Below are 27,055 nucleotides of genomic sequence, written 5' to 3' on the forward strand. Positions count from 1 at the left end.
CCGGAGACTGAACGAAGGAGAGGAGGAGCAGAGGGGAGGGGAGAGAGAGCTGCTGGAGGGTTTTGGGACGTCTTCAGTTTTGGGCTGGGAGGTGCAACGCAGGGAACCCCAAGCTGGGGTCTAAGCTCCCTGCGCTCCCCAAGAGGACTTGATTGAGGGGTCCTGGTTGTATCTACGAGCTCTGCTGTAGACTGTGTTCCTGTTATCCAATAAACCTTCCGTTTTACTGGCTGGCTGAGAGTCACGGTGAATCGCAGGAAGCCGGGGGTACAGGGCCCTGAGTCCCCCAGACTCCGCGACAAAGGGCATCCACCACATCCCCCTGTGGCTACGTCTCTGCTCCTCAGAGTGCGGGTTCCTCCTTTTTTCTTAATGTCTGAAAGTGAATTTATTTCAAGGGGGGAAAGGTACTGAACTGACTGCCCTGGAAAGTGGGGCTGTCTGTCCAGATAGTGGCAACAGCCTTGGGGATGGCAATTCACTCTATATGGCCCATTCAACTTTTGGCCCCCTTTCCTGGGACTGCCAGCCAAGGGGGTCAGTTCTTACCAAGAGCAAAGGCAGCGACTTGTCATGGGGACACCTGTCCACTAAGAACTAGGCTGAAGCTCCCAACTCAGTTCACGCAGGCTGCTGAACATACATCAGATAGTGAAAGCATTGCATCCCTAGCTGGAATAGGGCCAAATCCCCAGCTAGGGGGTGAAAAGCTTTGTATCCCTTTACAAATCCCCTGAGACGTCCATTTCCGCGGGCTTATGATTTTCTATCTTTCTATGTTAAAGAAAAAAGGCAGTTCCGGACACTGTCCCCATGAGCAGGGCTCCTAGGGATGGAATTATTGCTAGAACTCTGATGAAATGTGAGAGTGCAGATACCTAGGAGAGGAAATGTCATTTAACTCACTAAAACCCTCCATTGACAAATATCCACTTCTGGCCCCTTTCACAGATCATTGCCCCAAGCACCAGCATAGCCCTCGGTTGTCATTTGAATACTCTGGACTCGAGGTGATCATTTCTGTGACAGAAGAAGAGATGAAACCAGTCAAATGATTCTTTCTGAAGGATTTGCTCAGCTGTCATACTAATCTGCTGAGCCAGCCAAACAGAGCTGGATTTCCTACCGCAGCCTTTCACTCAGGATTCTGGGTCCATCTTGCTTGGAAATGCTGTTTGGTGGCCTCTCATGCTATTTTGGCTCTGTTTTCTGCTGCACCCTAGAAGCGGAGGAAGCTGGGTGAACAATGGGGTTTAGAAACAGTTAACTAAACTGTCTGCCTTTCTACTTCCCTACTTACCCGGCCACATTGCTGCAGTATCTGAGCGCCTCACGTTCTTTAATTTATCCTCACAACAGTCCTGTAAAGTAGGGCCGAGCTATTGCCCCATTGTACAGATGGGGAACTGAGGCATAGGGAGACTAAGGCCTGGATCCTCCAAGGATTGAAACCAATGGGAGTTAAGTTCCTAAACACCTCTGAGGATCTAGGCCTCAGGGACTTTCCCAAGGAAATCTGTCATGGAACGGGGAATTGAACCTGGGTCTCCTGAGTCCCATGGTCAGCTTAAATTTGAGGGTGATGGTTGGGTTGGTTCTTTCTTCATACAAACCCATCACTTAGGCCTAATGAAGTAACAGAGCAATGTGAGTGGACAGCGTTGCTCTAATGCTAAATGTTTTCAGAGTACGGAGTATGACTAGTTCTAAATTATTATAGTTAGTGGTTCCTATTAATTAACTGAAAATGACTTCTCCATCTTACATGAGGGGTTGCATCAATTTCTCAACCCAGCTTGGCCAAGTGCCATGTGAGAAAGCTAGGTAAGGTGGTAGTAGAGGGCTAATGTTCCTCTGAAGAACCAAGTGCAGATCCTGGCAAGGCCATAAGGGAGAATGAGTTATGTAGGTGTTGGCATATGTTCTGCCCAGCTGACTTTTATATCCCCAGCCAAAATCCCCAGGGTAATAGCAGGGGGTGTTGCACCTCAGGATAGAGACCCCTTTGGCAGAGGTCGGGGGGGGAGGGGGAATGGCATCAGCAGAGCTGTGAGGGGAGACCAGTACTGGAATAGCAGGGGTACAAGTCACAGACTCATAGAACCATAGGGTTAGAAGGGACCACGGGGGTCATTTTGGTCAGGAGTGAGGTACGTTGGCAGAGCTGTGAGGAGGGGGGGACTGAGCACTGGAATAGCAAGGGGGCTATGGATAGGACTGAGCTACATTGGCAGAGTTGTGTAGGGAGCCCAAGGCTGGGATAAGTCCAGATACAAGGTGCCTGCGTAGAGCTGTGAGGTACATGGAGTAACCAGGGATATGCTTGTCCAGAATGCATCTCCTTTGTGCTGCCCAAGTCCTGTCTGTGCTTTGCCTGACTCACATGGGGACATTCAGCCACTCAGGTTCCTTGGCACTCAATTGACTCAATTAAAATCAAACTAAGAAGTTGTGTGAATAGCTTGTGGGCTGATCTGTGAAACAGCCAGGTTGTGCCTGGATCCCCAACATGGGGAAGGGAGAGGTCTCCTCATGACGAGGGGCTCGGATACATTTGGTGGGAGGCAGCTAACAGCAATGAGTCTACATACTTCACTCACATGTGTCATCCTTCCTCTAGCCACAGCAGCATTCCTTCACATGGGGAGCGGTGTTCAGGATTTCCCTGGCCAAGGCACCGAGATGTGATGAGCAGGCAGGGCTAGGCCACATCTGTCTGTCGTGCCTCCGTCCATCCTTGTACTGGCAAAAATCGCTATGGCAACCTTTCAGAACATGGGGAGAAAGGGTGGGGTGGGGTGGGGCAGGACCTTGGGGAAGGGATGGGGCAGGGCAAGGGTGTTTGGTTTTTTGCGATTAGAAAGTTGGCAACACTAACAACTTGCCAGGCACCTCAAATGCAACAGATTTATTGTAACGTGAATATGCATCCCATGGGGACTACAGGTTCCAACATAAACTGCTTCATCTTGATCCAAACAGGCTTTTTGTTAAATTGGATTGTGGCATGCTGAGATTTGTAGTCTTCCTGAGCTGCACGTCTGTATTAAAGGTGCAGGGAACCTTGGGATGCTCTGTGTGCCATGTGTCACGTGTAACTTACAGGCCTTCCTTTACAGAGGGAACCTCCCCCAGTTACACTTGTGCAGGAGTGTGTACACCTCTCCGTCCACAGTGATCCACAGCAGAGGGGTTCAGCTATTGCGACAGAGCAGGGCATTAATAAAGAATCATAGGACTGGAAGGGACCTCAAGAGGTCATCTAGTCCAGTCCCCTGCCTCATGGCAGGACTAAGTATTATCTACACCATTCCTGACAGGCGTTTGTCTAACCTGCTCTTAAAAATCTCCAATGATGGAGATTCCACAACCTCCCTAGGCAATTTATTCTGGAGCTTAACCACCCTGACAGTTAGGGAGTTTTTCCCAATGTCCTAAACCTCCCTGGCTGCAATTTAAGCCCATTGCTTCTTGTCCTTTCCTGAGGTTAAGAAAAACAATTTTTCTTCCTCCTCCTTGTAACAACCTTTTACGTACTTGAAAACTGTTTTCATGTCCCCTCTCAGTCTCCTCTTTTCCACACTAAACAAACCCAATTTTTTTCAATTTTCCCTCATAGGTCATGTTTTCTAGACCTTTAATCATTTTTGTCACTCTTCTTTGTACTTTCTCCAGTTTGTCTGCATCCTTCCTGAAATGTGGCGCCCAGAACTGGACACAATACTCCAGTTGAGGCCTAATCAGTGCAGAGTAGAGCGGAAGAATTACTTCTCGTGTTTTGCTTACAATACTCCTGCTAATGCATCCCAGAATGATGTTGGATTTTTTTTTTGTAACAGCATTACACTTTTGACTCATATTTAGCTTGTGGTCCACTATGACCTCCAGATCCCTTTCCACGGTAATCCTTCCTCGGCAGTCATTTCCCATTTTGTATGTGTGCAACTGATTGATTGTTCCTTCCTAAATGGAGTACTTTGCATTTCTCCTTATTGAATTTCATCCTATTTACTTCAGACCATCCCTCCAGTTTGTCCAGATCATTTTGAATTTTATTCCTATCCTCCAAACCACTTGCAACCCCTCCCAGCTTGGTATCGTTCACAAACCTTATACATGTACTCTTTATACCATTATCTAAACCAGGGGTGGCAAACTTTTTGGCCCGAGGGCCACATCAGGTTTGCAAAACTGTATGGAGGACCGGGTAGGGAAGGCTGTGCCTCCCCAAACAGCCTGGCCCCTGGCCCCTGACTGCCCCCATCAGAACTTCCAACCCATCCAACCCCCTCGCTCCTTGTCCCCTGACTGCCCCCCCCAACCTCTGCCCCATCCAACTGCTCCCTGCTCCCTGTCCCCTAACTGCCCCCTGGGACACCCTGCCCCTTATCCAACACCCCCCCCACACTCCCCGTCCCCTTACCATGCCGCTCGGAGCGGCAGGAGCTTGCAGCCGCGGGGCCCAGCCAGAGCCAGCCATGCCGCCCAGAGCACTGGCGGCGCAGCATGGCTCCGGGGGAGGGGGGACACCAGGGGAGGGGCCGGGGACTAGGCTCCCCGGCCGGGAGCTCAGGGGCCAAGCAGGAAGGTCCCACGGGCCGGATGTGGCCCGCAGGCCATAGTTTGCCCACTTCTGATCTAAACCATTGATGAAGATATTGAACAGAACCAGACCCAGAACTGATCCCTGTGGGACCACTAGCGTAGCTAGTGGGGTGCAGGGGAAGCAGCCGCTTCCCCCGCCTTTCCAAAAGCAGCCGGAGGAGCGAGGGGGGGTGGCGCAGGCTGGCAGTCCGCAGCGCGGCCCGGCAGCCACGGCCGGGCCGGAGGTCGGAGCGAGGGGGGACGCAGGCTTGTTGCCGGCCCAAAGGGCCCGAGGGGGGCAACAGCAGGGTTTGTTGCCCACTGTGCTTTGCACCAATGAACACATCGAGGTGGAGAAGCAATTTAAGTTTATTTGAGATCTTGAAAAGGCACTCAGGAGACCAGCATGTCTCAAATCAGAAGTGCAACAAATACAAACAAGTTTCCCATTTTATACTTCAAGCTGTTTGTGTGCAAGCCTTTGTTTGGTTTTACCCCTACCCCTCCCTCCCTCCCTCCCTCCCAGACTACAGTTACAATAGGCATTACATTGGTATGTGAGAAAAGTTTTTGTTTATCTGTTTATTTGTGGCCTTGTAAGCTTAGATGCATGTGAACTTTCCCCCTCCCCCTTTCCCCCGTTCTTATCACTACAGCATTTGTTAATGTGAGCAAAACTGCAGCTGTCTGCGTTACATGCTATGCTTTTGCTTTTTAGGCTGTCAGCATTTTAGGTTGGTTAAAGTTGACAAGATGGAGTTACTGTGGCTCACTTAGACCCAGAGCAAGAGAGCTTTATTGACACTTATGGTCTTCCACTTTTCCGAGTTACCTGGTAGCTATGCCTAGTGATGCCAACAATTCCCTTTTTTGAGAACACTTAACAAACCTTTGGCAGAGGTTTTTTTATACTTTAAAGACAAAATGCAATTAAGCTTTATGCAATTAGGATTATTAATGAGAGGGTATAAGGGAACTTTTGAGGAATAGGAGGTACAAATTTTATGTATGCGCACTTTACCGCAAGCGAGCAAAAGAAAAAGAACAAAACATATTACAACACCTGTGAGCAAGAGGCGAACAATGCCTTTCCCTAGTCCCCCTAGACTAGGTAACCAACCCCAAAGGGAATTAAGAATAGTGTTTTTTTCTTTCTGGGCCTTTCACTGGTTTAAGGCCTGTTTGGCTGACAAGATGTGCTTGTTAATATCCTGTGAAAACTCTGGGACATAGGTACAACACTTTTTTTCAATAAGGGCACAGACCCCGCCCCGTGAGGCTAACACATAATTTAGGGCCTGGCGGTTATGCAGAGCCAGCAATTGAAGCTGGTACAGCTCGGAGCTTATGCCCTTTTTTATGGCTAGGGTATTATTGGCAAACTGGGTGAGAAATTTGGAAAGTTTTTTATAGAGTTGGGTTAGCCGTCCTACCCCATAGGTAGGGACAAATATTATTTTAAACCTGTTTTTTTTTTACCGATGGGTTTAATGGTAGCTTTTAGGGACCAGTAATATCTGGGGCGACCTGAGGGAGCCTGGGTCAAAACACGGAGGGGAGGAGCGAGATAGTCTTTATAACAGCTACCATGCCAACCATGAGGAAGCCATTTGTAGGCATTAGTACTACAAACCCAAAATGCTTTACCATAACTAGCCTTTTTATTGTTACCTTGTAGGTTTTGTAGGGTGGCTTGTGGGGAAAGGGCAAAGAATGCAGCGCCGGTTTGCCAACCGGTGTCATTTAGTACAGGAACAGTGAGACTTATACCAGGACCAATATAAAATTTACACGTACTAATGCCGGCAAACCAGGTATGATTACTTGTACTGGCTTGCTGATAACATATGAGACCAGTGGGTGGAGAGCATAAACGAATGGGCTGGGGCTTACGAGTGCTACTATAGTGGGAATTTCAAGAGCCATTGTGTAGGCCATACGGAGCTTTTGCAGTACAGTTAGATTGTAAACTTAAATTGTTAGAGGTGCTGCTGCTGTAACCATTCACCTTTGACAAAAGTCTGACCAATTTTGGGGAACTACTTTTCAGGGCAATTCAGCCGAATGGTAGGGAATTTGGGCACATATTTAACAGTTGGAGAGATTGAACTTACGGGCAAAGGCAATTTTTAGGGCCTTATAGGTATTGGTAGCCATGTCTGCAGGGATGGCTCCCCATCCTGCATGTGATGTGGGTGAAACAGTAGGTAACAGAAGGAGTGCTTCTGTGACCAAAAGGAATGTTGTGAGAGACCCTAAACCTGAACCCATATTGTGATTACAACAACCCAAATGCCCAGAAGATAAGAATTATTGACACCAAACAAATTAAAAAATAAAAGGACCAGGACCATAGGTTAGGTCGGCCTTTTGTGAATAGATAAAACCAATGCTCAGGGTTCTCGCGGAGAGTGTGCTGTGGCTGTTCAGAGAGAACACTAGGCATTTCCAGTGACCCTTACTGTCTTTTGAATAACCGCTTAAGTCCCAAATTGTTGCTGGCAGCTTTCTCAGCAGGTTGGACAGTTCATTGTTTAGGAGTGGGTACTGCTTTCAGTCGAGAGTGATGAATCCAGTTCTTGCGTCCTTTGACGTTTGCCGCCGTGTGGGTAACAAACAGGACGGTGTGGGGTCCCTTCCACTTCTCTTGGAGAGGCTCGTCCTTTCAGGTCTGCATGAGTACAGAATTGCCTGGCTGCAAGGAGTGGACCAGGGTATCCAGCAGAAGAGGCTGTGAATTTTTGGTGTATCTGTGAAGAGAAGAAAGAACAGCAGACAGAGAGCATATGTACTGAGACAAGAAACCACACCCCACTTCCCACTCCCCTGCCAGAACTGGGTACCATTTATAGGCCATGCCCTTTCAAACATAATTTCGAAGGGACTAAGCCCTAACCTGCCCTTGGGGAGAGCACGAATGCGGAGTAACACAAGGGGCAAAGCATTAGGCCACCTAAGAGAGGCCTCCTGACAGACCTTTGAGAGGTGTTGCTTGAGTGTCTGATTTGTGCGTTCCACTACTCCACTGGCTTGTGGTCGCCATGGTGTGTGGAGCTTCCAGGGGATTTGCAAGGCACTTGATATCTTTTGAACAACTTGAGATGTGAAGTGTGTTTTATTATCAGATTTCATTCACTGGGGAAGGCCGAAGCGAGGAATGATCTCCTTGACAAACTTAAGAGCCACTGTTTTGGCAGTGTTGTTACGACATGGGAAGGCTTCGGGCCATCCGCTGAATTGATCCACCAAGACGAGGAGGTACCTGTACCCTTGGGTCCGGGGAAACTTAGTAAAGTCTATTTGCCACACCAATCCTGGGCCTGGGGTAGATTTCAAGGTGGCTGGTAACACTGCTACTTCTGGTCGAGGGTTATTTTTTTGGCAGATTAAACATTTAGCTTGTACCTGTGATGCTAGGGGTTTAAGTTCAGAGGTTAGAAAATATTTATTCATAAGCTGGGTAAGAGCCTCTCTGCCTGCGTGTGTGGTTTGATGCAGTTTTTGCAACACTGGTCGGATCAGGCCCTTGGGCAGGAGGATTTTTTCCTCTGTGGAATAAAACCATTCCTCCTTTTCCTGGAGACCAAGACTGTCAGCCAGGTTTCTGTTATTATGGGAGTACTGAGGGGCTGCAAGCTCACCTACTGATGGGATGAGGACATGCATGTGGGCATTTTCCTTTGTTGGTGATTTCAGGGTAGCAGCACGCTTGGCTTCCCTGTCTGCTCTGGCATTGCCCTTGGTTACATTTTGATTTTCCCTTTGATGGGCTTTGCAATGCACCACTGCTACTGCTGAGGGGAGTTGTACCGCTTCTAAAAGCCGGAGAATTTGAGACCCATGCTTGACCGGGGAGCCTTGGGCTGTTAGCATTCCCCTTTGCTTCCACAGACCAGCGTGAGCATGCAATACCCCAAAACCATACTTTGAGTCAGTAACGATATTGACCCGTTTGTCTTTTGCCAGCTCGAGTGCACGAGTTAGGGCCACTAGTTCAGCAAGCTGGGCAGATGTTCCAGCAGGTAAACTCTCAGCTTCCACAGTATCATGGAGAGACACAACAGCATAACCAGCCCTTCTTTGCCCATCTACAACAGCACTACTGCCATCGGTATACCATTCCAAGTCAGCATTTGGGAGTGGTTGATTTTTTAAATTTGGGCGGCTAGAGTATTGTGCATCTATGATTTCCAGACGGTTATGTTCCTGCTTTTCTGTTTCTGGTAGCAGGGTAGCTGGATTAAGGGAGGGACAGGTTTGCAGGGTAACTTCAGGGTTCTCTAACAGCTGTGCCTGGTACCGAGCAACCCAAGCCTGTGTGAGCCAAAGACCACCCTTAGTATTTAGCAGGGCTTGAACCATATGGGGAATATACACTTGCACAGTTCCTTCCAGTGTTAGTTTTTTAGCTTCCCCAAGCACTATGGCAGTGGCTGCGACTGCTTGCAAGCATGCTGGCTATCCCTTTGAAACTTGATTCAGTTGTTCAGAAAAGTAGGCTACGGGATGTTTTCGGGCACCTAATAGCTGAGTAAGCACTCCCAGGGCTACCCCTCTCCTTTCATGCACATACAGTTGGAACGGCTTAGAGAGATCCAGCAGACCCAGGGCTGGGGCTTCCATCAACTTCCTTTTCAAGATTTTAAATGCCCTGTTCGCTTTTGGGGTCATGATTTGCTCCCTTAACACATTCATACAGAGGTTTAGCCCATAATTTAAACTCTGGGATCCATATTCTGCAAAAGCCTGCCATGCCCAGAAATGCCCTGAGCCGTTTACAGTTGCTGGGGATAGGAATTTGGCAGATAGCCTTCTTTTTTTTATTTGAGAGCTGTCTCTCTCCCTGCCTTATGTGAAATCCCAGATACTGTACTTCTGAGAGAGCAATTTGAGCCTTGCTTTGAGCTACCCGGTATCCTCGGAGTTTAATAAAGTTCAGGAGACTCACAGTGGCATTGAGACAAGGGATCAGACCCACAGCAGCAATTAGCAAGTCATCTACATATTGCAGGAGTAGGACTCTGTCTGAATTATTCCACTCTTCCAAGTCTCTGGCCAGAGCCTGACCGAACAGAGTGGGGGAATTTTTAAATTCCTGGGCCAATACTGTTCAGCAAAGCTGCTTTTTAACCCTTCGTTTGTTCTTCCACTTGAAGGAGAATATTTTTTGAGATTGGGTGTCGACTGGAATCATGAAAAAAGCATTTTTTAAATCTAGGACCAAGAAATGGGCATACTGCCCCCCTATAGAGGCCAACAGTGTATACGGATTTGGAACAAGGGGGTGCAGAGTCTTAACCCGCTTATTAACTGCCCTGAGGTCCTGTACCAGCCGATACGTGCCATTGGGCTTTTGTACGGGCAGAATGGGAGTGTTTCACGCTGACTGGCATTCTTGTAGTACACCGTACTTTAGGAACCGATCTATAGTCTTTTGCAGTTCCTTTCTGGCTTCCCTCTTAATCGGATACTGTTTGATTCGCACTGGGCTTTTTTCTGGGAGGAGCTGAATATGAATAGGGATTTGATGGGTTGCTTTTCCTGGGACCCCTGATGCCCAGACAAGGGGATACACCTCATCCTCCCACTGGTTCCACTCTGGGGCTTGCATAGCTGAGGGTTTAACTGCAAGGGTTATTATCCAAGCATTCTCAGGGGGTAAGGTGAAAGTTATATTATCTTGGGTAAAATGCAGGGTGGCACCTAAACGACAAAGCAGGTCTCGTCCTAGTAGTGGCGTTGGACAATCAGGGAGGTAAACCAGCTTGTGTGATACAGTTTTGTTTCCCAAGGTACATTCCACTGGGGCATACATTGGGCACTTAGTTCCTTTCCCTGTGGCACCCACCACTGTGAGGGAGTCTGCCACTGGCAGCTGAAGGGGTTGATTTACAGCGGTCCGTGCTGCTCCAGAGTCTACTAAAAAGTTTATTTTTGAATTTCCCACCCTCATTTTTACTCAGGGTTTCGGGGGTAGGATGGTCCGTCTCCCCTGACACCCCTAGTCTTGATCCTCCGCTGCCATTATAGGGGTACCTTTCCTTTCAGGGCACTTATTTTTCCATTGTCCCTCCTTCCAGCATATGGCACGCTGGTTGCGACTCAGACGCCTTTCCTGGGGACCAGGGCGCCCACATTCATGACCTCTTATTTCCCGGCCCCTTTCACCTTTTTGTGACCTTCCTCTGCCACCAGCCTGCACCGCTGCTACCATTATTTTTACTTGCCTTTTTTTCTTCTCTTCCTCTTTAAGGGTATAAGCCCTATTTGCAGTCTCCAAAATCTGAGCCATAGACATTCCCATTAAATCCTCCTTTTTCTGCAATTTCCTTTTAATATCAGGGGCCACACGGCTGGTAAAGATACCCTTTATAATTGCCTCAGTTGCCTGATCATGCACTGGTAGTTTGCTTGATGGTATCCCGAATACGCTGCAGAAAAGCCACTGGACTTTCATTTGCTTCCTGGATTAGCTTATAAGGCTTTGACCAATTGTTATGTCGGACAGCTGAGTGCCGGAGGCCATGCATAAGCAGTTCCTTATAGAAGTTAAGAAGCTTCCAACCCTTCTCCTCATTCGGATTCCACTGGGGGTCCACTAGGGGAACAGCGACCTCAGGCAAGGGCTTGCCTTATCTATCCTCATTATGCCTTCTCTGTGCTTCCTCCTTAGCCTTAGCTATAACCTGATTCTGCTCCACCTCAGACAACAAGGTTCTCATAAGTATATTGCAATTATTCCAGTCAGGCTTACAACTAGCCAGACACCCTTCAAAGATTGAAATAAACCTGCTTGGATTCGTAGAAAATTCACCTGCCTGTGCCTTAAAGGCAGCTAGATCCACTGGGTTAAAAGGAACATGAGAGTACACAGGCACGATCTGGGCTGCACGATCCTGTGTTTCTGGACGGGCTACCACATTCTCAGTAATCAACGGATACAGTCCCACCAAGGGGGTACTTTCTGGAGCCTGTGGGGGTGGAGGAGCCAAAGGGGACACTAATTTTGGCATTACAACTGTGGGAGGGTTCTGGGGTTTAGCAGCAGGTACTACCGAGTCTGTCGGAGTCAAATGGCACTTGTGCAAAATATCAGTCCTATTTCTTAATACCATAAAGGCATATGCATAGAGATGTTTATTCCATTTACCAGTTCGCTGACAAAACAAAAGTAACTGAAGGATTGTGTTGTAATTAAGTGATCCTTCCGGTGGCCACCTTTCCTGGCACTCCAGCTGGTATTGAGGCCAATCAACTGTACAGAATCTTTTTAATTTACTTCTAAGCATCGAATCTGACCCAAACACATCCCAATTTGCTAGGATGCATTCTAAGGGCGTACACTGTGCCCCGCCGGCTATACTCTGTCCCTGCCCCATACTCTAGAGAGACACTGGGCGTCCCCAGGTCCAAACAGGTAAAGTCCCCACTGGACTGTTCCTACCTTATTTAAGGGTCTGGTTCTGCACCGTCGCCCACAGTTGCTTCTCCACTGTCTGTGTGCGTTGCACCGTTGTGCCTTCCGGGGTCGATCAAACCAGTTTTGCACCCACCTTATAGTAGCTCCACGTAGGTTGCATGTCCCTAGCGAGACAAACCCCAGTGTTTTCAGAATGCCAGTTCTCCCTAGCAAATAAATCAAAGTGTCCCTGCTGGGCTGTACTCTATGGGGCATATGTCTGTCTGCACCCCGCCTTGATCACATGATACGTGGACTTCTGAATATATTCTGCTTATGATTAGTACAATGGGGAAAAGACGTTGCCCCTCCTTGTAATGGAGAATGGTGGCTGCAGAGAACCAACTACAACTCCCTGATTCAGGGCTGCTGAGCCCTCTGGTTCTAAATGGCCCTGTGAAGGGTAAGACTGCATACCAGCAGAAGATGGTAGCCCAACTCTGTGTAGCCCAACTATACCGTGCCCCCTCCTCTCCACCAGCCTGCCGTCCTCCATGTAAGGCCAAGGGCAGAGGGGACAGCTGGATAAGAGACAAGTTCTGCTGAATTTTTCACTGGAGAGCTCTGGCTGGTTTAAGGCTGCTGCGTGTGAGAGAATGCTGGCACGTGCATCCAATATACAAACACAGAGAAAGCCCCTGCCCTGTGGGACTTACAATCTATTTTCAAAACGGGGGATATCAAAGGAGGACTGCTCCCTGGAGAGAAGTAACGTGCGAGTGAAATGCTGAAGAGAAGCTATGCGATTTATTTTGTAAAGCAGACTGAAAATTTTAAATCCAAGTGAAATGTGGATGAAAAATTGGAGGGGGTGGGTATATTTGGTGATTATTTTTTTAAACGGTTTTCTGAATTGCTCTAATGTTTTGTATTTAACCACTGATCTGCCCATGGAGAATTGACCCAACCTTGTCTTGGGCTGCCTTTGATTTGTTGTGGCTCCCTGGCTTGGAGCTCTCCGTCTGCTGGTTGTATTGGCTGGGTGTGAATCGTCTCCATCCTGGCCCCTGCAGATATTCCACATGACCTATGACCTGGCGAGTGCGGTGGTGCGGATTGTGAACCTGATTGGAATGATGCTGCTGCTGTGTCATTGGGATGGCTGCCTTCAGTTCCTGGTGCCCATGCTCCAGGACTTCCCTGAAGACTGCTGGGTGTCCCTCAATCGCATGGTGGTAAGTGCCTGCTCTTTCTTGACACCCCAAAGCCCTCCACAAGCCCCCAATAACAAAGCATCCCTCCAGCATCATCCCAACACACAGCTCCCTATTCCACAACCCCTCCCCCCTCAGCAATACAGCATCCCCTAGGGTTGCCAACCTTCCCGGATTGGCCGGGACTCTCCCAGAATTGGCCTCAATCTCCTGGTTGCTATTGAAAGCACTCCAGGAGATTTTAACAGGTCAGAAGTCCAGTCAGTGGCACAGTGGGGCTAAGGTAGGCTCTCTGCCTGCCCTGGCTCCATGTGGTTCCCAGAAGCGGCCAGCATGTCCCTGCGGCTCCTAGGTGCAGGGGTGGCCAGGGGGTGTCTGCACGCTGCTCCCGCCCTGAGCGCCAAATCCACAGCTCCCATTGGCCAGGAATCATTGCGAATGGGAGCCGCGGGGGTGGTGACTGCAGGCAAGGGCAGAGCCGCCTGGCTGCCCCTAAGTCTAGGAGCCTCAGAGACATGCTGCCGCTTCCAGGAGCCTTCCTGAGGTAAGCACCGTGCAGCTGGAGCCTGCAACACTCATCCCCTCCACCCCCTGCACTCCAATCCCCTGCCCAGTCTCAACCTGGAATCCCCTCCCACACTCTGAACCCCTCAGCCCCAGCCCAGAGCCCACACCCCCTCCCGCATCCCAATCCCCTGCCCCAGCCCAGGGAAAATTAATGAGGGTGGGGGACAGTAAGCAACCGAAGGAGGGGGGATGGAGTGAGCAGGGGCGGGGCCTTGGGGAAGGGGCGGGGCAAGGGTGTTTAGGTTTGTGCAATTAGACAGTTGGCAACCCTAAGCACCCCCCAGCTATCCAGCAGCCCTCCAGTATCTTCCTCCTCTCTCTAGCATCACCTGGAGGTGGGGGAAGCTGGAGGGAGGTGGAATGCACCTTGCAGAGCCCTCTGTGGTGAAACAAGCAGGGCTGACTGGTCTGGAGAGCAGCAGCGGCAGAACCTAAATGGAGTCTGCTCTGGATGCACACAGGAGAAGGCAGGAGCCCAGCTCCCCCTGCTGGCAGGAGACAGCAAGGAGGCGGGTTCAAAAAATTACACAAACCCTGCTCCACAGGGCCGCCCGGAGGCGGGGCAAGTGGAGCAATTTGCCCCAGGCCCCACAGGGGCCCCCATGAGTATGTTGGAGGCTCCCCCCGCCTCAGTCTTCCCCCATCCCCCAGCATCTCAGCTGGTAAGGGGGCAGGGCTGCGAGCTGCAGCCGAGCGGCAGGAGCTCAGGCCCTGCTGGAAACACCACGCCACTGCAGCATTGGATGTGGCGTGCTGAGGCTCCGGGAGAGGGGGTAAGCGGCATAGTAAGAGGCTGGGGCCGGGCACCCCCCCCCGACCCCATCCCCCACAGCCCTGACCCCAGCTCTGAGCCTAGCCCCTCTGAGCTGGGCACCCCCCCGACCCCATCCCCCCCCCACAGCCCAGACCCCCAGCTTTGAGCCCAGCCCCTCTGAGCCGGGCACCCCCCAACCCCCCCCCCCCCCCCCCTCCCCCCCACAGCCCTGAGTCCAGCCCCTGTGAGCCGGGCACCCCCCAACCCAGAGCCCAGCTCCCCACCCAGCCCTGGGTAACAGCAGCACCACCCCCAGACAGCGACAGCCCATTGGCACCAACCATCACCATCACCCAGCAACAGCCCATTATGTAATTGCAAATGTATACATACCATTAAAGCATTTAATGTTTTTAAATAATGTATTTAGTGTTTTTTCAATTTATTGCAAATTAATTTTTGAATGTATTTCACTAGTTATTTTTTACATTTCCAAATACATGTTACTATAGTATTGCAACTTTTTTTTATGGAAGGGGCCCCCAAAATTGCTTTGCCCCAAGCCCCCTGAATCCTCTGGGCGGCCCTGCTGCTCCATGCTGGGAGCAGGCCCTTGTGCATCTGTGGGGCTGAGCTGGGGCGGCAACGTGCCCAGTGCCTCCCCATAAAGGCAGGCCTGGGTTTGAACCACAGGCTCCTAATTCCTGACACCAATCCCTGCTGTGGCCTTAAGCAAGTCATTCATCCTCCCTTGCCTCAGTTTCTCTGTGTATAAGATGGTGTGATTGCACTGCTCACCTCCCTGCTTTATGTGGGTGTTGTACAGACTATAAAGCATCCTGAAAATAAACTGTGCCAGGCAGTATTACAACTCCCATAGCAGGAGCAATAGCCGGGGCTCTGCTGGCGGCTGCAATGTTTATGATGAGACATGGAACATATGGTAAGTGCCCGATGAGCTCATGGTGCCTTTCAACATTTCCCCAAGAATTCAGGATCCCTTATTCAAAGGGACAACGTCCAGATGATTAAGCAGCAAAACTGACAAACCTTAAAAAATTGCCTCTTATTGCAGCCAATTTCTTCTTCAAAATCAGGCACTGAAGCAGAAAGAAACTTGAAATTAAAAAGGCTCAGCCAACATCTCATGCCTGCCCTATGCAGAGCTGTGAAGGGCCAGGATGGGTGGCCCATCACAGGCTGAGTTAGAAGCCACAGAGAACCACCTGTGGGGAGGTTGGTTTGTTTATTTCTCCCTGCTGGTGAATGGTGCCAGACTGACTGCTCCATTGATCTGCAGGACAGGTACAGCACGATCTTCCCCCCAGGCTGCCCCCTCTCTATTTCTATTGTGGTGACTAGAGATCAAGGCCCTGTTGTGCTGGGTGTTGGACAGAGATGGAGTGAGAGACGGCCCCTGGCCTGAAGAGCCTACAGTCTAGACAGACCAGAATGCGCAGCAAGGGGAAGTGATGTGCCTACGGTCACACAGCAGGACATTGGTAGAGCCAAAAATAGAACCCAGGCATCCAGTGCCCTGGCCACTAGATCATGCTGCCTCTGCGTTTCTGCTGATGTGCCTCAACCATCCCAGGGAGGTACTAGCCTGAGCAGCAGCTGAAGGGGGAGCTGAGTCTCTCTGCCTGGTCAGTACTGACCCAAGTCAATTAATGCCAGTTCTGTGGTGGGTTTTGTGAGGTGGATACCTGTCCACTAGGAACTGGGTGGAAGCTGAAAACATGCTGAGCAGCCTGGAAGGACTTTCAGACGGTTCTCTCCTGAGCCAAACTCCCAAAGCTTTGTATCCCATCGCTGCGTTCTTAAACAGCCAGGCTCCCATGCCAGCCTGGTGTGCCAGATTTACAGTGCAAATTCAGCTAAAACCAAACGTCAGCTGGAGGAGTTGGAGCAAGTGGCACCGCAGGCGAGGAGGGGACAGTCCAGACTGACACATGCCAAGCCCTACATCTAGGAAAAGGCAATAAACAGTATGGATAGGGAGGGATGAAGAGGCTGGATGACCCAGGGTCAGGGCACTAGCTTGGAATTTGGGAGATTGGGGTTCAAGTCCCTGCTTTGCCACAGACTCTATGTGGCCTTGGCAAGTCACTTAGTCTCTCTATGCCTCAGTTCCCCACCTGTGCAATGGGGGTGACAGCCCTGCCAGCCTGGCGTGCTGAGAGGAGAAATCCATTAAAAATTATGAGGTGCTCAAAGACTATGGCAATGGGGGCCAGATAAGTACCTTAGACCGACTTAGGGGAGTCTGAGACCCCCAGGGGATAAATCTGGGCTCACAGTGCTATCCTGGGGTTCAGTACAGCTAAGGATGTACAAACAATGCCAGTTTGTACCTATGGGGCATGTGGCAGTTTGGTCACCACAGTTGCTCTCAAAGGATGTTGATATTCTTATCCCCCTCACCCTTTTTTTAAAAAAAATGGGGAAACTGTGGCACAGAAAGGTGACGTGACTTACCCAGTGTCACCCATTAGGCCAGTGGCAGAGCCAAGAAAGTAACCCCGGTCTTCCGAGTCCCTGTCCAGTGCTCTGTCCACTAGGACACACTACCTCCTACTTGTCTCACCCACTACAAAGATGAGCAAAGGATTGGAGCATCAGAGGAAGTGAGGAATGGAGCTAAAATTATCATCTTAAAAAAGATTAGGTGAGGGCAGGCCATGATCACAGGCTATTAATATTTTCAAGAGATCAGTGTGACAGAAGGAAAGAACTATTTGCAGGCTCAGAAGATGCAGGAGCTGTGGAGGGTGAAGGAAAAGCTAAGTGGGATTGGGGGTTAGGTGAAAAGTGAAACACACATCACCTTTGGTACAAACAGCCTTGTGAAAACTCCTTGACTCTGGCAACGATTGCTGATGCTCCTATCACGTTGCCTTTCTTCAGCTCTAGGCTGAAGAAAGTATGGGAGTGATGCTCTGGGCAGGGGAAATCAGCCCCCTGGTGCTGTGAAGTTGAAGTGGGACAAGTTTGGGATGACCGCATGACTCAGCTCTATCCCTGTGTGAGCCCCAAGGGTTTGTTTTGCTAGCTGTGGGCTGGCTGTCCAGGTGTCTCATTCCTAACTTCTGCTGTAATAGATTGCCTCAATCGCTCACAACTGGCTGCCCTGCCAGGAATGTCCCATAAGCTATTGCATCAGTTACCATGGAGCCTTCTCCAATGTGCTCGAGGCCCCGCCCTGACTCCCCATATCCCCCAAAGCCGGTGGAAGCTTAGCTTGGGCTGGTAGCCTAGAGCTGAGGCTCAGCCGGCTGGCTATGGCCAAGGGGAACCAGGGCAACTCGGGTCAGGGGTTGGCTTGGGACTGGTCAGGCCGGCACTTGGGGGCCAGCCAATGGCCCAGGGGTTGGGGCAATTTGGCCAGGGCTCCTCTGGCTGCGGTGGGCCTCAGGGCTTTGGCGGGTGGAAGGGAGGGGACGGGCAAGGTGGGGCGGGACCTCGGGCAGAAGGGGCGGGGGGGGGGAGTCTAGCCTCCTCAAAGGAGGCATTCACATACCACCCATGGACCCAATGCTTCCTTTGAGGAGTTACAAGAATTGCCACAAAACATTTTGAGTAGGAGCGGCTGAGTGTGGGATACTGAGGGTGCCCAGACCTGTGCAGCGCTATCTATATTAGGGCTATAATCAAACCGGTTTGGCAGATCATTTAAAAAACCTGCGAGTTCACCCATGCAAATGCTCCCTGAATCAGGGAATGCACTAAACTAGATCAGTGTCAGACGTATGTTCAAATGGATCCCTGCTTAGCTGGGTTCACACACTGTTCTGTAACTTGGTTCTGCTTGGTTGAAAATTTGTTTAATGAGGATAGAGCTGTTTCCTTAACACAGTGTAAGGGCTTAACACACACAAGTTCTGCCACTTTAACTACCCTGGAACACTCCCTCTCGTGTGGCCACAGTTATTCTGCTATAGCTATTACCCTACAGTAGGGTTACCATATTTTGAGTGTCCAAAAAGAGGACATTCCACAGGGCCCCGGCCCTGCCCCCAGCCCCGCCCACGCCTCCACCCCAACTCCACCCCTTTCCCAAAGTCCCCGCCCCAACTCCGCCCCCTCCCCTGCTTCCCGCGAACACTTGATTCACGGGAAGCCTGAAGCAGGCAGCAGGTAAGCTGGGGCGGGTGGGGGGAGGAAGCGCGGCCCAGTCTGCCCCCCCCAACCGAGCGGCTCCCTCTGGCGACTGGCCCCGGCCCCAGCGTCTCCAGCCTGGCTCGGCTCGGGCCCTGGGGTGCCGGCCCCGGGCCAGCCCCCGGCCGAGCACCCCCAGGCCAGCACCGCCGGCCCCTGACCCCGGCCCCGGGCCAGCACCCCCGGCCCGGCCCCGGCCCCCGGCCCAGCACCGCCGGCCCCGCACCGCCGGGCCCGGCCTGGCCCTGCACCCCCGGGCCCTGGGCCAGCCCCTGGCCGAGCACCCCTGGCCCAGCACCGCCAGCCCCAGCCCAGCACCCAGCGGCGCCGGCCCCTCCCTATTTTCCCAGACATGTTCAGCTTTTTGGGATTTCCCCCCGGACAGGGATTTGAGGCCCCAAAAGCCGGACATGTCTGGGAAAATCCAGACGTATGGTAACCCTACCCTACAGGAAGGAGAATAAGCTACATCAGTATAAGGCACTTTTATCCCCTTATAGCTGTGTACACACTGGGGTTTGTATCAGCATTACTAGTTCAGTTACAAAGATATCACCAATGTAACAGATTCATAGATGTTAAGGCAGAAGAGACTACTGTTATCATCTAGTCTGACGCCCTGCCTGGCACAGGTCAATAGACATATTTGTGCTGGTAAAAAACCCTGGGCCTAGACCAGGACAAAATTAACAGCGTGAAGAGGTCCATAAACCAATGGGCATCCCAGAGATTGCAACCACAAGTGTCCAGAAAGGTTTTGTAGGTGCCTGAAGTGCTCAGTGGGTAGATTGATATCCTGAGGCACTGAGCTGAAGCTCCAGTTTCTGTTGTTCTCATTTGCTGTCACTGGCACACAGCCCTGCCCAGTGCCAGCTGCTCCTTGCTCGCCTACAGCCCTGGCAGTTTGAGCTGTAACCACCATAAGATCTGAAAAGTTACTCAGGGTCTGGTGTGGAACAGGCTGCTTCCCAGGGCGGAGCCAGATGCTGGAGGGAATGGTGTTGGTGGTACAGTTGGTAGCACTCTTCCCTCTGAGTCAGTTCTGACCCTGTGCATCAGTAGGATGCTAGGGGGCTCTGGTCTGCGTTGGGTAACTACTGTACAAAATACTCCCTTGCCCTCTAAAGTCCCAGGGCAGGTGGGTAAATATTATCCCCCACTTCCTAAGGGGCTGCCGGAGAGGTGAAGTTGTTTGTCCAAGGCCAAACAGCAAGTCATTGGCAGAGCTGCTCCCAATTCTCAGCTCTCAATCCTGTATCTCATTCCTCTAGATCTCACCTGTGGCCATTAGAGACCCAGTTTTTGTGTGGTGTTGAATTCCTCCTCTACTGTCAACTCCTGCGGAGCTGGATGAGAACTGAGTTTGCTCAGCATCTCACAAGAAGGGCCCAGCACCACTGGCAGATCTTCTGGTGAGAAAGGGTGTTAGCCTGGGTATTTTAGCCAAATTCCAACAGGGCTAATAGAAATCTGTCCTCCAAAATTCCCACTTCAGTTTCAGCTTGATGGAGCATCCTTCACTTCCTGTCTTAAACTGTAGCATCAAGTTGCACTGCAGTGTTTAACAGCTGTTGCATTCAACCCCAAAAGCAGCTGCATTTCTGTGATGGAAATAAGTAATTCTCATAGATGTACCGCTGATAGAGCACTGTGGGATCCTTCAGGCTGAGAGATGCTGTAGAGAAGCCAGAATGACAAGGCCAATGGAGACATTTCCTGAGCGCTGCCCAGCTGGGGTGAAACAGGACATTGTCTCCCCTCTGTGTAGTGCCTGACTCTTGCCTCTGTCATTGCAGTGGCAGCCACAGATGAGCATGAAGGCAGATGGTTGCAGATCTCTCGAGGCATCTAGAAAGACTTATGTGTAGTCCGGGGAGGAGCCAGTGGTCATGGTACATGTAGGTACCAGTGACATAGGGAAGGGTAGGAGAGACATCCTGGAGGCCAAATTTAGGCTGCTAGGAAAGAGACTGAAATCCAGGACCTCCATGATAGCATTCTCAGAAATGCTTCCAGTTCCACGAGCAGGGCAAGGTAGGCAGGCAGAGCTTCAGAGTCTCAATGCATGGATGAGACGATGGTGTAGAGAGGAGGGGTTTAGATTTATTAGGAACTGGGGAAACTTTTGGGATAGCGGGAGCCTATACAGGAAGGATGGGCTCTACCTAAATCAAAGTGGATCCAGACTGCTGGCACTTAACATGAAAAAGGTTGCAGAGCAATTTTTAAACTAAGAGATGGGGGCAAGCCAATCACTGCAGAGGAGCACGTGGATCAGACAGAGATTTCTCTTAGAGAAGAGTCTATTGATAGAGATTCTCTAGGTTTTAGTCAGGAGGAGAGGATGGAAGAGGCTAAAGTAGGGGAGGGATAGCTCAGTGGTTTGAGCATTGGCCTGCTAAACCCAGGGTTGTGAGTTCAATCCTTGAGGGGGCCATTTAGGGAACTGGGGTAAAAATCTGTCTGGGGATTGGGCCTGCTTTGAGCAGCGGGTTGGACTAGATGACCTCCTGAGGTCCCTTCCAATCCTGATATTCTATGATATTCTATGAAAGTATGGGCCAGATCAGATGAGAAACATTCACATAAAAAAGAATCTGACACATCAGAAAAGGGCAGACAAATAAACAGTGACAAGATTTTAAAGTGCTTGTACACAAATGCTAGAAGTCTAAATAATAAGATGGATGAACTAGAGTGCCTCGTGTTAAAGGAGGCTATTGATATAATAGGCATCACAGAAACCTGGTGGAGTGGGGACAATCATTCCGGGGTACAAAATATATTGGAAGGATAGAACAGGTCGTGTGGGGGATGGAGGGGGGGGTGTCACTATATGTGAAAGAAAATGTAGAATCAAATGAAGTAAAAATCTTAAATTAATCCACATGTTCCATAGAATCTCTATGGATAGTAATTCCATGCTCTAATAAGAATATAACAGTAGGGATCTATTATTGACCACCTGACCAGGACAGCGATAGTGACTAAGGCTAGGTCTACACTACGGGGGGGGTCAACCTAAGATACACAACTTCAGCTACGTGAATAGCGTAGCTGAAGTTGCGTATTTTAGGTCGACTTACCTGGCTGTGAGGATGGCGGCGAGTCGACCGCTCCCGTGCCGCCGTCGACTCTGCTTCCGCCTCTTGCCACGGTGGATTTCCAGAGTCGACGGCAGAGCCATCGGGGATCGATTTTATCGCGTCTTCACTAGACGCGATAAGTTGATCTCCAATAGATAGATTGCTACCCGCCGATCGCGGGTAGTGAAGACATGCCCAATGAAATGCCAAGGGAGATTAGAGAGGCTATCAAAATAAAAGAACTCAATAACAGTGGGGGATTTCAATTATCCCTATATTGAATCAGTACATGTCACCTCAGGGCGAAATGCAGAGACAAAATTTCTCGATACTTTAATTGACTGCTTCTTGGAGCAGCTGGTACAGGAATCCACAAGGGGAGAGGCAATTTTTGATTTAGTCCTGAGTGAAGCACAGGATCTGGTCCAAGAGGTAACTATAACAGGACGGCTTGGAAATAGTGAACATAATATAATAACATTTAACATTCCTGTGGTGGGAAGAACATCTCAACAGTCGAACACTGTGGCATTTAATTTCAGAAAGGGGAACTATGCAAAAATGAGGAGGTTAGTTAAACAGAAATTAAAAGGTAGTGACTAGAGCGAAATCCCTGCAAGCTGCATGGACACTTTTCAAAGACACCATAATAGAGGCCCAACTTACATGTATACCCCCAATTAAAAAACACATAAAAGAACTAAAAAAGAGCCTCTGTGGCTTAACAACCATGTAAAAGAAGCTGTGAGAGATAAAAAGGCACCTTTTAAAAAGTGGAAGTCAAATTCTAGTGAGGTGAATAGAAAGGAGCATAAACACTGCCAAATTAAGTGTAAAAATGTAATAAGAAAAGCCAAAAAGGAGTTTGAAGAACAGCTAGCCAAAAACTCAAAAGGTAATAACAAAATGTTTTTTAAGTACATCAGAAGCAGGAAGCTGGATAAACAACCAGTGGGACCCCTGGACGATTAAGATACAAAAGGAGCACTTAAAACGATAAAGTCATTGTGGAGAAATTAAATGAATTCTTTGCTTCAATCTTCACACCTGAGGATGTTAGAGAGGTTCCCAAACCTGAGCCGTCCTTTGTAGGTGACAAATCTGAGGAATTGTCACAGATTGAAGTGTCACTAGAGGAGGTTTTGGAATTAATTGATAAACTTAACAGTAACAAGCCAGATGGCATTCACCCAAGAATTTTGAAAGAACTCAAATGTGAAATTGCTGAACTATTAACTATGGTTTGTAACCTGTCCTTTAAATCAGCTTCTGTACCCAATGACTGGAAGATAGCTAATGTAACACCAATATTTAAAAAGGGCTCTAGCAGTGATCCCAGCAATTACAAACTGTTAAGTCTAATGTCAGTACCAGGAAAATTAGTTGACACAATAGTAAAGAATAAAATTGTCAGACACATAGAAGAACATAAATTGTTGGGTAAAAGTCAACATGGTTTCTGTAAAGGGAAATCACGTCTTACTAATCTATTAGAGTTCTTTGAAGAGTCAACAAACTTATGGACAAGGGGGATCCAGTGGACATAGTGTACTTAGATTTCCAGAAAGCCTTTGACAAGGTCCCTCACAAAATGCACTTTCATAAATTAAGTTGTCATGGGATAAGAGGGAAGATCCTTTCGTGGATTGAGAACTGGTTAAAAGACAGGGAACAAAGAGGTAGGAATAAATGGTAAATTTTCAAAATGGAGAGGGGTAACTAGTGTTGTTCCCCAAGGGTCAGTCCTAGGACCAGTCCTATTCAACTTATTCATAAATGATCTGGAGCAGCGTTTCCCAAACTGTGTTCTGCGAAACACTGGTGTGCTGCACGATGTGAATAGGTGTTCTGTGAAAGAATCATAATTTTAAAAAGGGTCTTTAAATTTTTTTTAATTTTCAATTTGGCATATTTGAAGCATAGTTTACAACACTTTTTGAATGACTATAATTAAATATAAAACTCTTTTTCCAGTTATTGATAGATCTTGTATTGAATATCATGGTGTAAATTGAACGCAGCACACAAGCATATTGATGTCTACCCCTTTCGGGCACGTTTCAGTTAGTGACGTCGTACCCCGTCTGCTCCAGTGTGCGCGAACTGCAGTGGTATGCACACACCATTCTCTTTACGCCATGTTGAATATAACATATTCACTCAACACGTTCAAACCTGTGGGTCTTTACCGTCTGTGCAATAAGCACAACTAAACTAGCTTCGCTCAAAACAATATAAATATTCGTGACAAACAAAATTTGACAAAAATCAGTATTTCTAAATATTTTTACTAAACCTAATCACCATGGATTTGTGGCTAAAAGAAGGAACTTTGAAACGAAAAGCAAGTTCTTCTGGTACTCCAACTGTGGCCGAAATAAACAAACAAAATATTGTGACACTTCAAAGTGAGGATGAACAATCGCAGTCTTTTGTTGCCAAAAAATCTGTTAGTACTAGTGAGTTATCCAAGGTGAAATAATTTCCACTGAAGTATATCAAAAAACAAGAAGAAGCAGGTGTTAAAGACCGAAATGAAAGTATGATGAAAGTTATTTGTCTTTCGGTTTTACGTGTGTTGGAAATAAAGATGCTCCTGATGCGCAGTGCGTCGTGTGCAACAAAATACTAGTTCATTGGCTCCTGCTAAACTTCGTAGGCATTTGGAAACCAAGCATGCTGAATACAAAGACAAAGGTATACGTTTTTTCAAGAGGCAGCATGACTTACTTGGAAATTGTAAACTTTCAATGATTAAAATTGCTAAAACAGACAACGAAAGTGCAACAGAGACATCTCATTGGGTAAGTTACCGTATAGCGCTTGCCGGAGAAGCTCACACTATTGTAGAAATGCTTATCAAGCCTTGCGCAAAAGATATTGTAACGTGCATGTTGAGTGAGCAGTCTGGTAAAAAAAATTGATGCTGTATAGTTGTCGAATAATACTGTTGCACGCCATATTAAAGATCTTGCCGATGACATAGAAGAAGAGCTAGTTTGCTGACTGAAAATTTGCCATGAGTATTCATTGCAGCTAGTTGAGTCCACTGACGTTTCAGGACTTGCTGTGCTACTAGTATTTGTCCAATATAGATTTAATAATATTATTGAAGAGGACCTGCTCTTATGTGAATCTCTGCAAAGCAACACGACTGGAGAAGAAATATTCAACTGCATCAACAATTTTATCAGAAAGCATGAAATTAGTTGGGGAAAATGTATTGATGTATATACTGACGGTGCTCGGGCAATGATTGGGAAGATGAAGGTAGCTGTAACGCGAATCATAAGTGTGGCACCAGAAAGCACTAAGAGCCATTGTGTTCTACACAGACAAGCACTTGCAGTTAAAAAAATACCAGCATATCTGAAAATTGTGCTCAATGAAGCAGTACAAATTATCAATTTTGTCAAATCTCAACCACTTCAATCCAGGTTATTTAAAATTTTGTGCAAGGAAATGGGTAGTCAGCACAAAATGTTTCTTTTACATATGGAAGTGAGGTGGCTATCCAGAGGAAAAGTGCTTGTGAGGCTTTCTGAGCCAAATAGTGAGCTACTGGTATTCTTCACTTCAGATAATTCAGGATGAAAATTTAATGACTGTATGACAAATTCCTCATGGCTAATGAGACTTGCGTATCTTGCAGATATTTTTGCAAAATTAAATTAAATTAATCTTTTGCTGCAAGGAAAGAATGTGACCATTTTTACTAGAATGGATAAAATTTCATCGTTAAGAAAGAAACTGGAATTCTGGGCATCTTCTGTAGAACAGAATAACTTTGACTGCTTCCCTACAGTACATGAATTTCTGACTGAAATAAATTCTACAGTCCATGAAGAAGTTTCCAGCACCATTTTACAGCACTTACGTGACTTGCAGGCCTCTTTATTAGAATATTTTCCTCCAACTACTGATGATAATGCTTGGGTTCGAAATCCATTTGTAATTACAGCCAAACCAGTCGGCTTTACTGCGCATGATTATGAAAGCCTAATTGACTTAATTTCTGACTCTGATTTGAATCAAAAGTTTAAGGAACTTCTGCTGAATAATTTTTGGAGCAGCCTAATCGAAGAGTACCCTAATGTGGCTAAACATGCAGTTCGAGTGCTCCTTCCTTTTGCTACAACTTATTTGTGTGAGACAGGATTTTCGTATTATACTGCAACAAAAACCCAATATAGGAATAGGCTTGATGCTGCGCCTGACATGAGGATTCAACTTTCCAGCATTATTCCTAATATTAAGCGAATTTGTGATAGAAAAACGCAGAAACACCAATCCCAATAAATCCAAATTTGGGAATCCTGTTGTAGATGGGTCACCAGCCTGTTCACTGCCATTGTGGTTATATCTCTCCGTGGTGGGCAGTGTCCAAAAACTTCTGGGGGCCCATTAGCATGAGGCTTCCCAATGCTGCTACATGATGGAGCTGAGCCAATGGTGGGAAACTCCTGGGAAATGTCCCTAGTGTAGACAGGGTCTCTCTGGGTGGTTAGTAGAACTATTCCTTGGTTATACTACACTCACCCACCAACCAACCCTACCCCACAAAGATCTTCCCCAAGCTGGTCTGTCCAATGTTATTGGCACAAGTCAATCAGTGACGTTAGCGTCTTCCTAGGAACAGAAGAATGGTGAATTGGTGGGTTCTTTACTGTCACTCATGTAACCACAGTGAAAGTATTGTTTATATATGTTGTTGCAGCAGTGTGCGATGACAGTGTAATGACCAAGTAGGATTTTGTGGGAAGGACCGTAGAGCCATCATTGCACCCCTTCTATAGTTAATAAACCTGTGTTTGGTGTGTGAACTCAGTCTAGTCTGAGTAGCTCAGAAAACCTTGAACTTGCCTGCATTCAGCCCTATCTAGTTCTGTAGCAGTTGGTGTGCTCCTGCTGTTCATTTCAGCGCAAAGCCAGGACTGCGCAGACTGTCCCAAGAAAGCAATTAATCTATTTGCCTTTTGCTGTGACAGCTTAGTGCATCCCTGCAATATGGTCACCCGCGGCTTGTGCTGCTCGCAGGGAGAAGTACTATTTTACACTGAAAACAAGTCCCTGCGCTGCTCTTGGGGAAAGGGCTGCCTGGACATTATAAATACTAACTTCCCTTCACCCCTTCATGCCTGTTCAGTTGAGGTCTGGCACTCCTGAGCTGGAGAGTAAATCAGAGACATACAAGTGATGTTAGAACACAACCCATCAAAGGATTCCAAATAGCAGCTTGGAGCAACTGTTCCCCAGCTTAACCAGATTTTAGGCAGAGCAGTGATTTGCTGCA

The 27,055-nt window shown here is 48.3% G+C and overlaps 1 protein-coding gene across 1 annotated transcript in view; it reads left to right on the top strand.

Moving 5' to 3' along the window:
• The window catches only part of HCN4 (hyperpolarization activated cyclic nucleotide gated potassium channel 4), a 211,832-nt gene that overhangs the window by 114,838 nt on the left and 69,939 nt on the right, over window positions 1–27,055 (top strand). Inside the window, exon 3 of the mRNA XM_034784649.1 lies at window positions 13,057–13,218. Within this exon, the coding sequence (XP_034640540.1) occupies window positions 13,057–13,218 (162 nt within the window). The remainder of the gene's footprint in view (window positions 1–13,056; window positions 13,219–27,055) is intronic.

The sequence above is a fragment of the Trachemys scripta genome, chromosome 10, assembly GCF_013100865.1.
Source record: "Trachemys scripta elegans isolate TJP31775 chromosome 10, CAS_Tse_1.0, whole genome shotgun sequence".
Classification (NCBI taxonomy): domain Eukaryota; kingdom Metazoa; phylum Chordata; order Testudines; family Emydidae; genus Trachemys; species Trachemys scripta.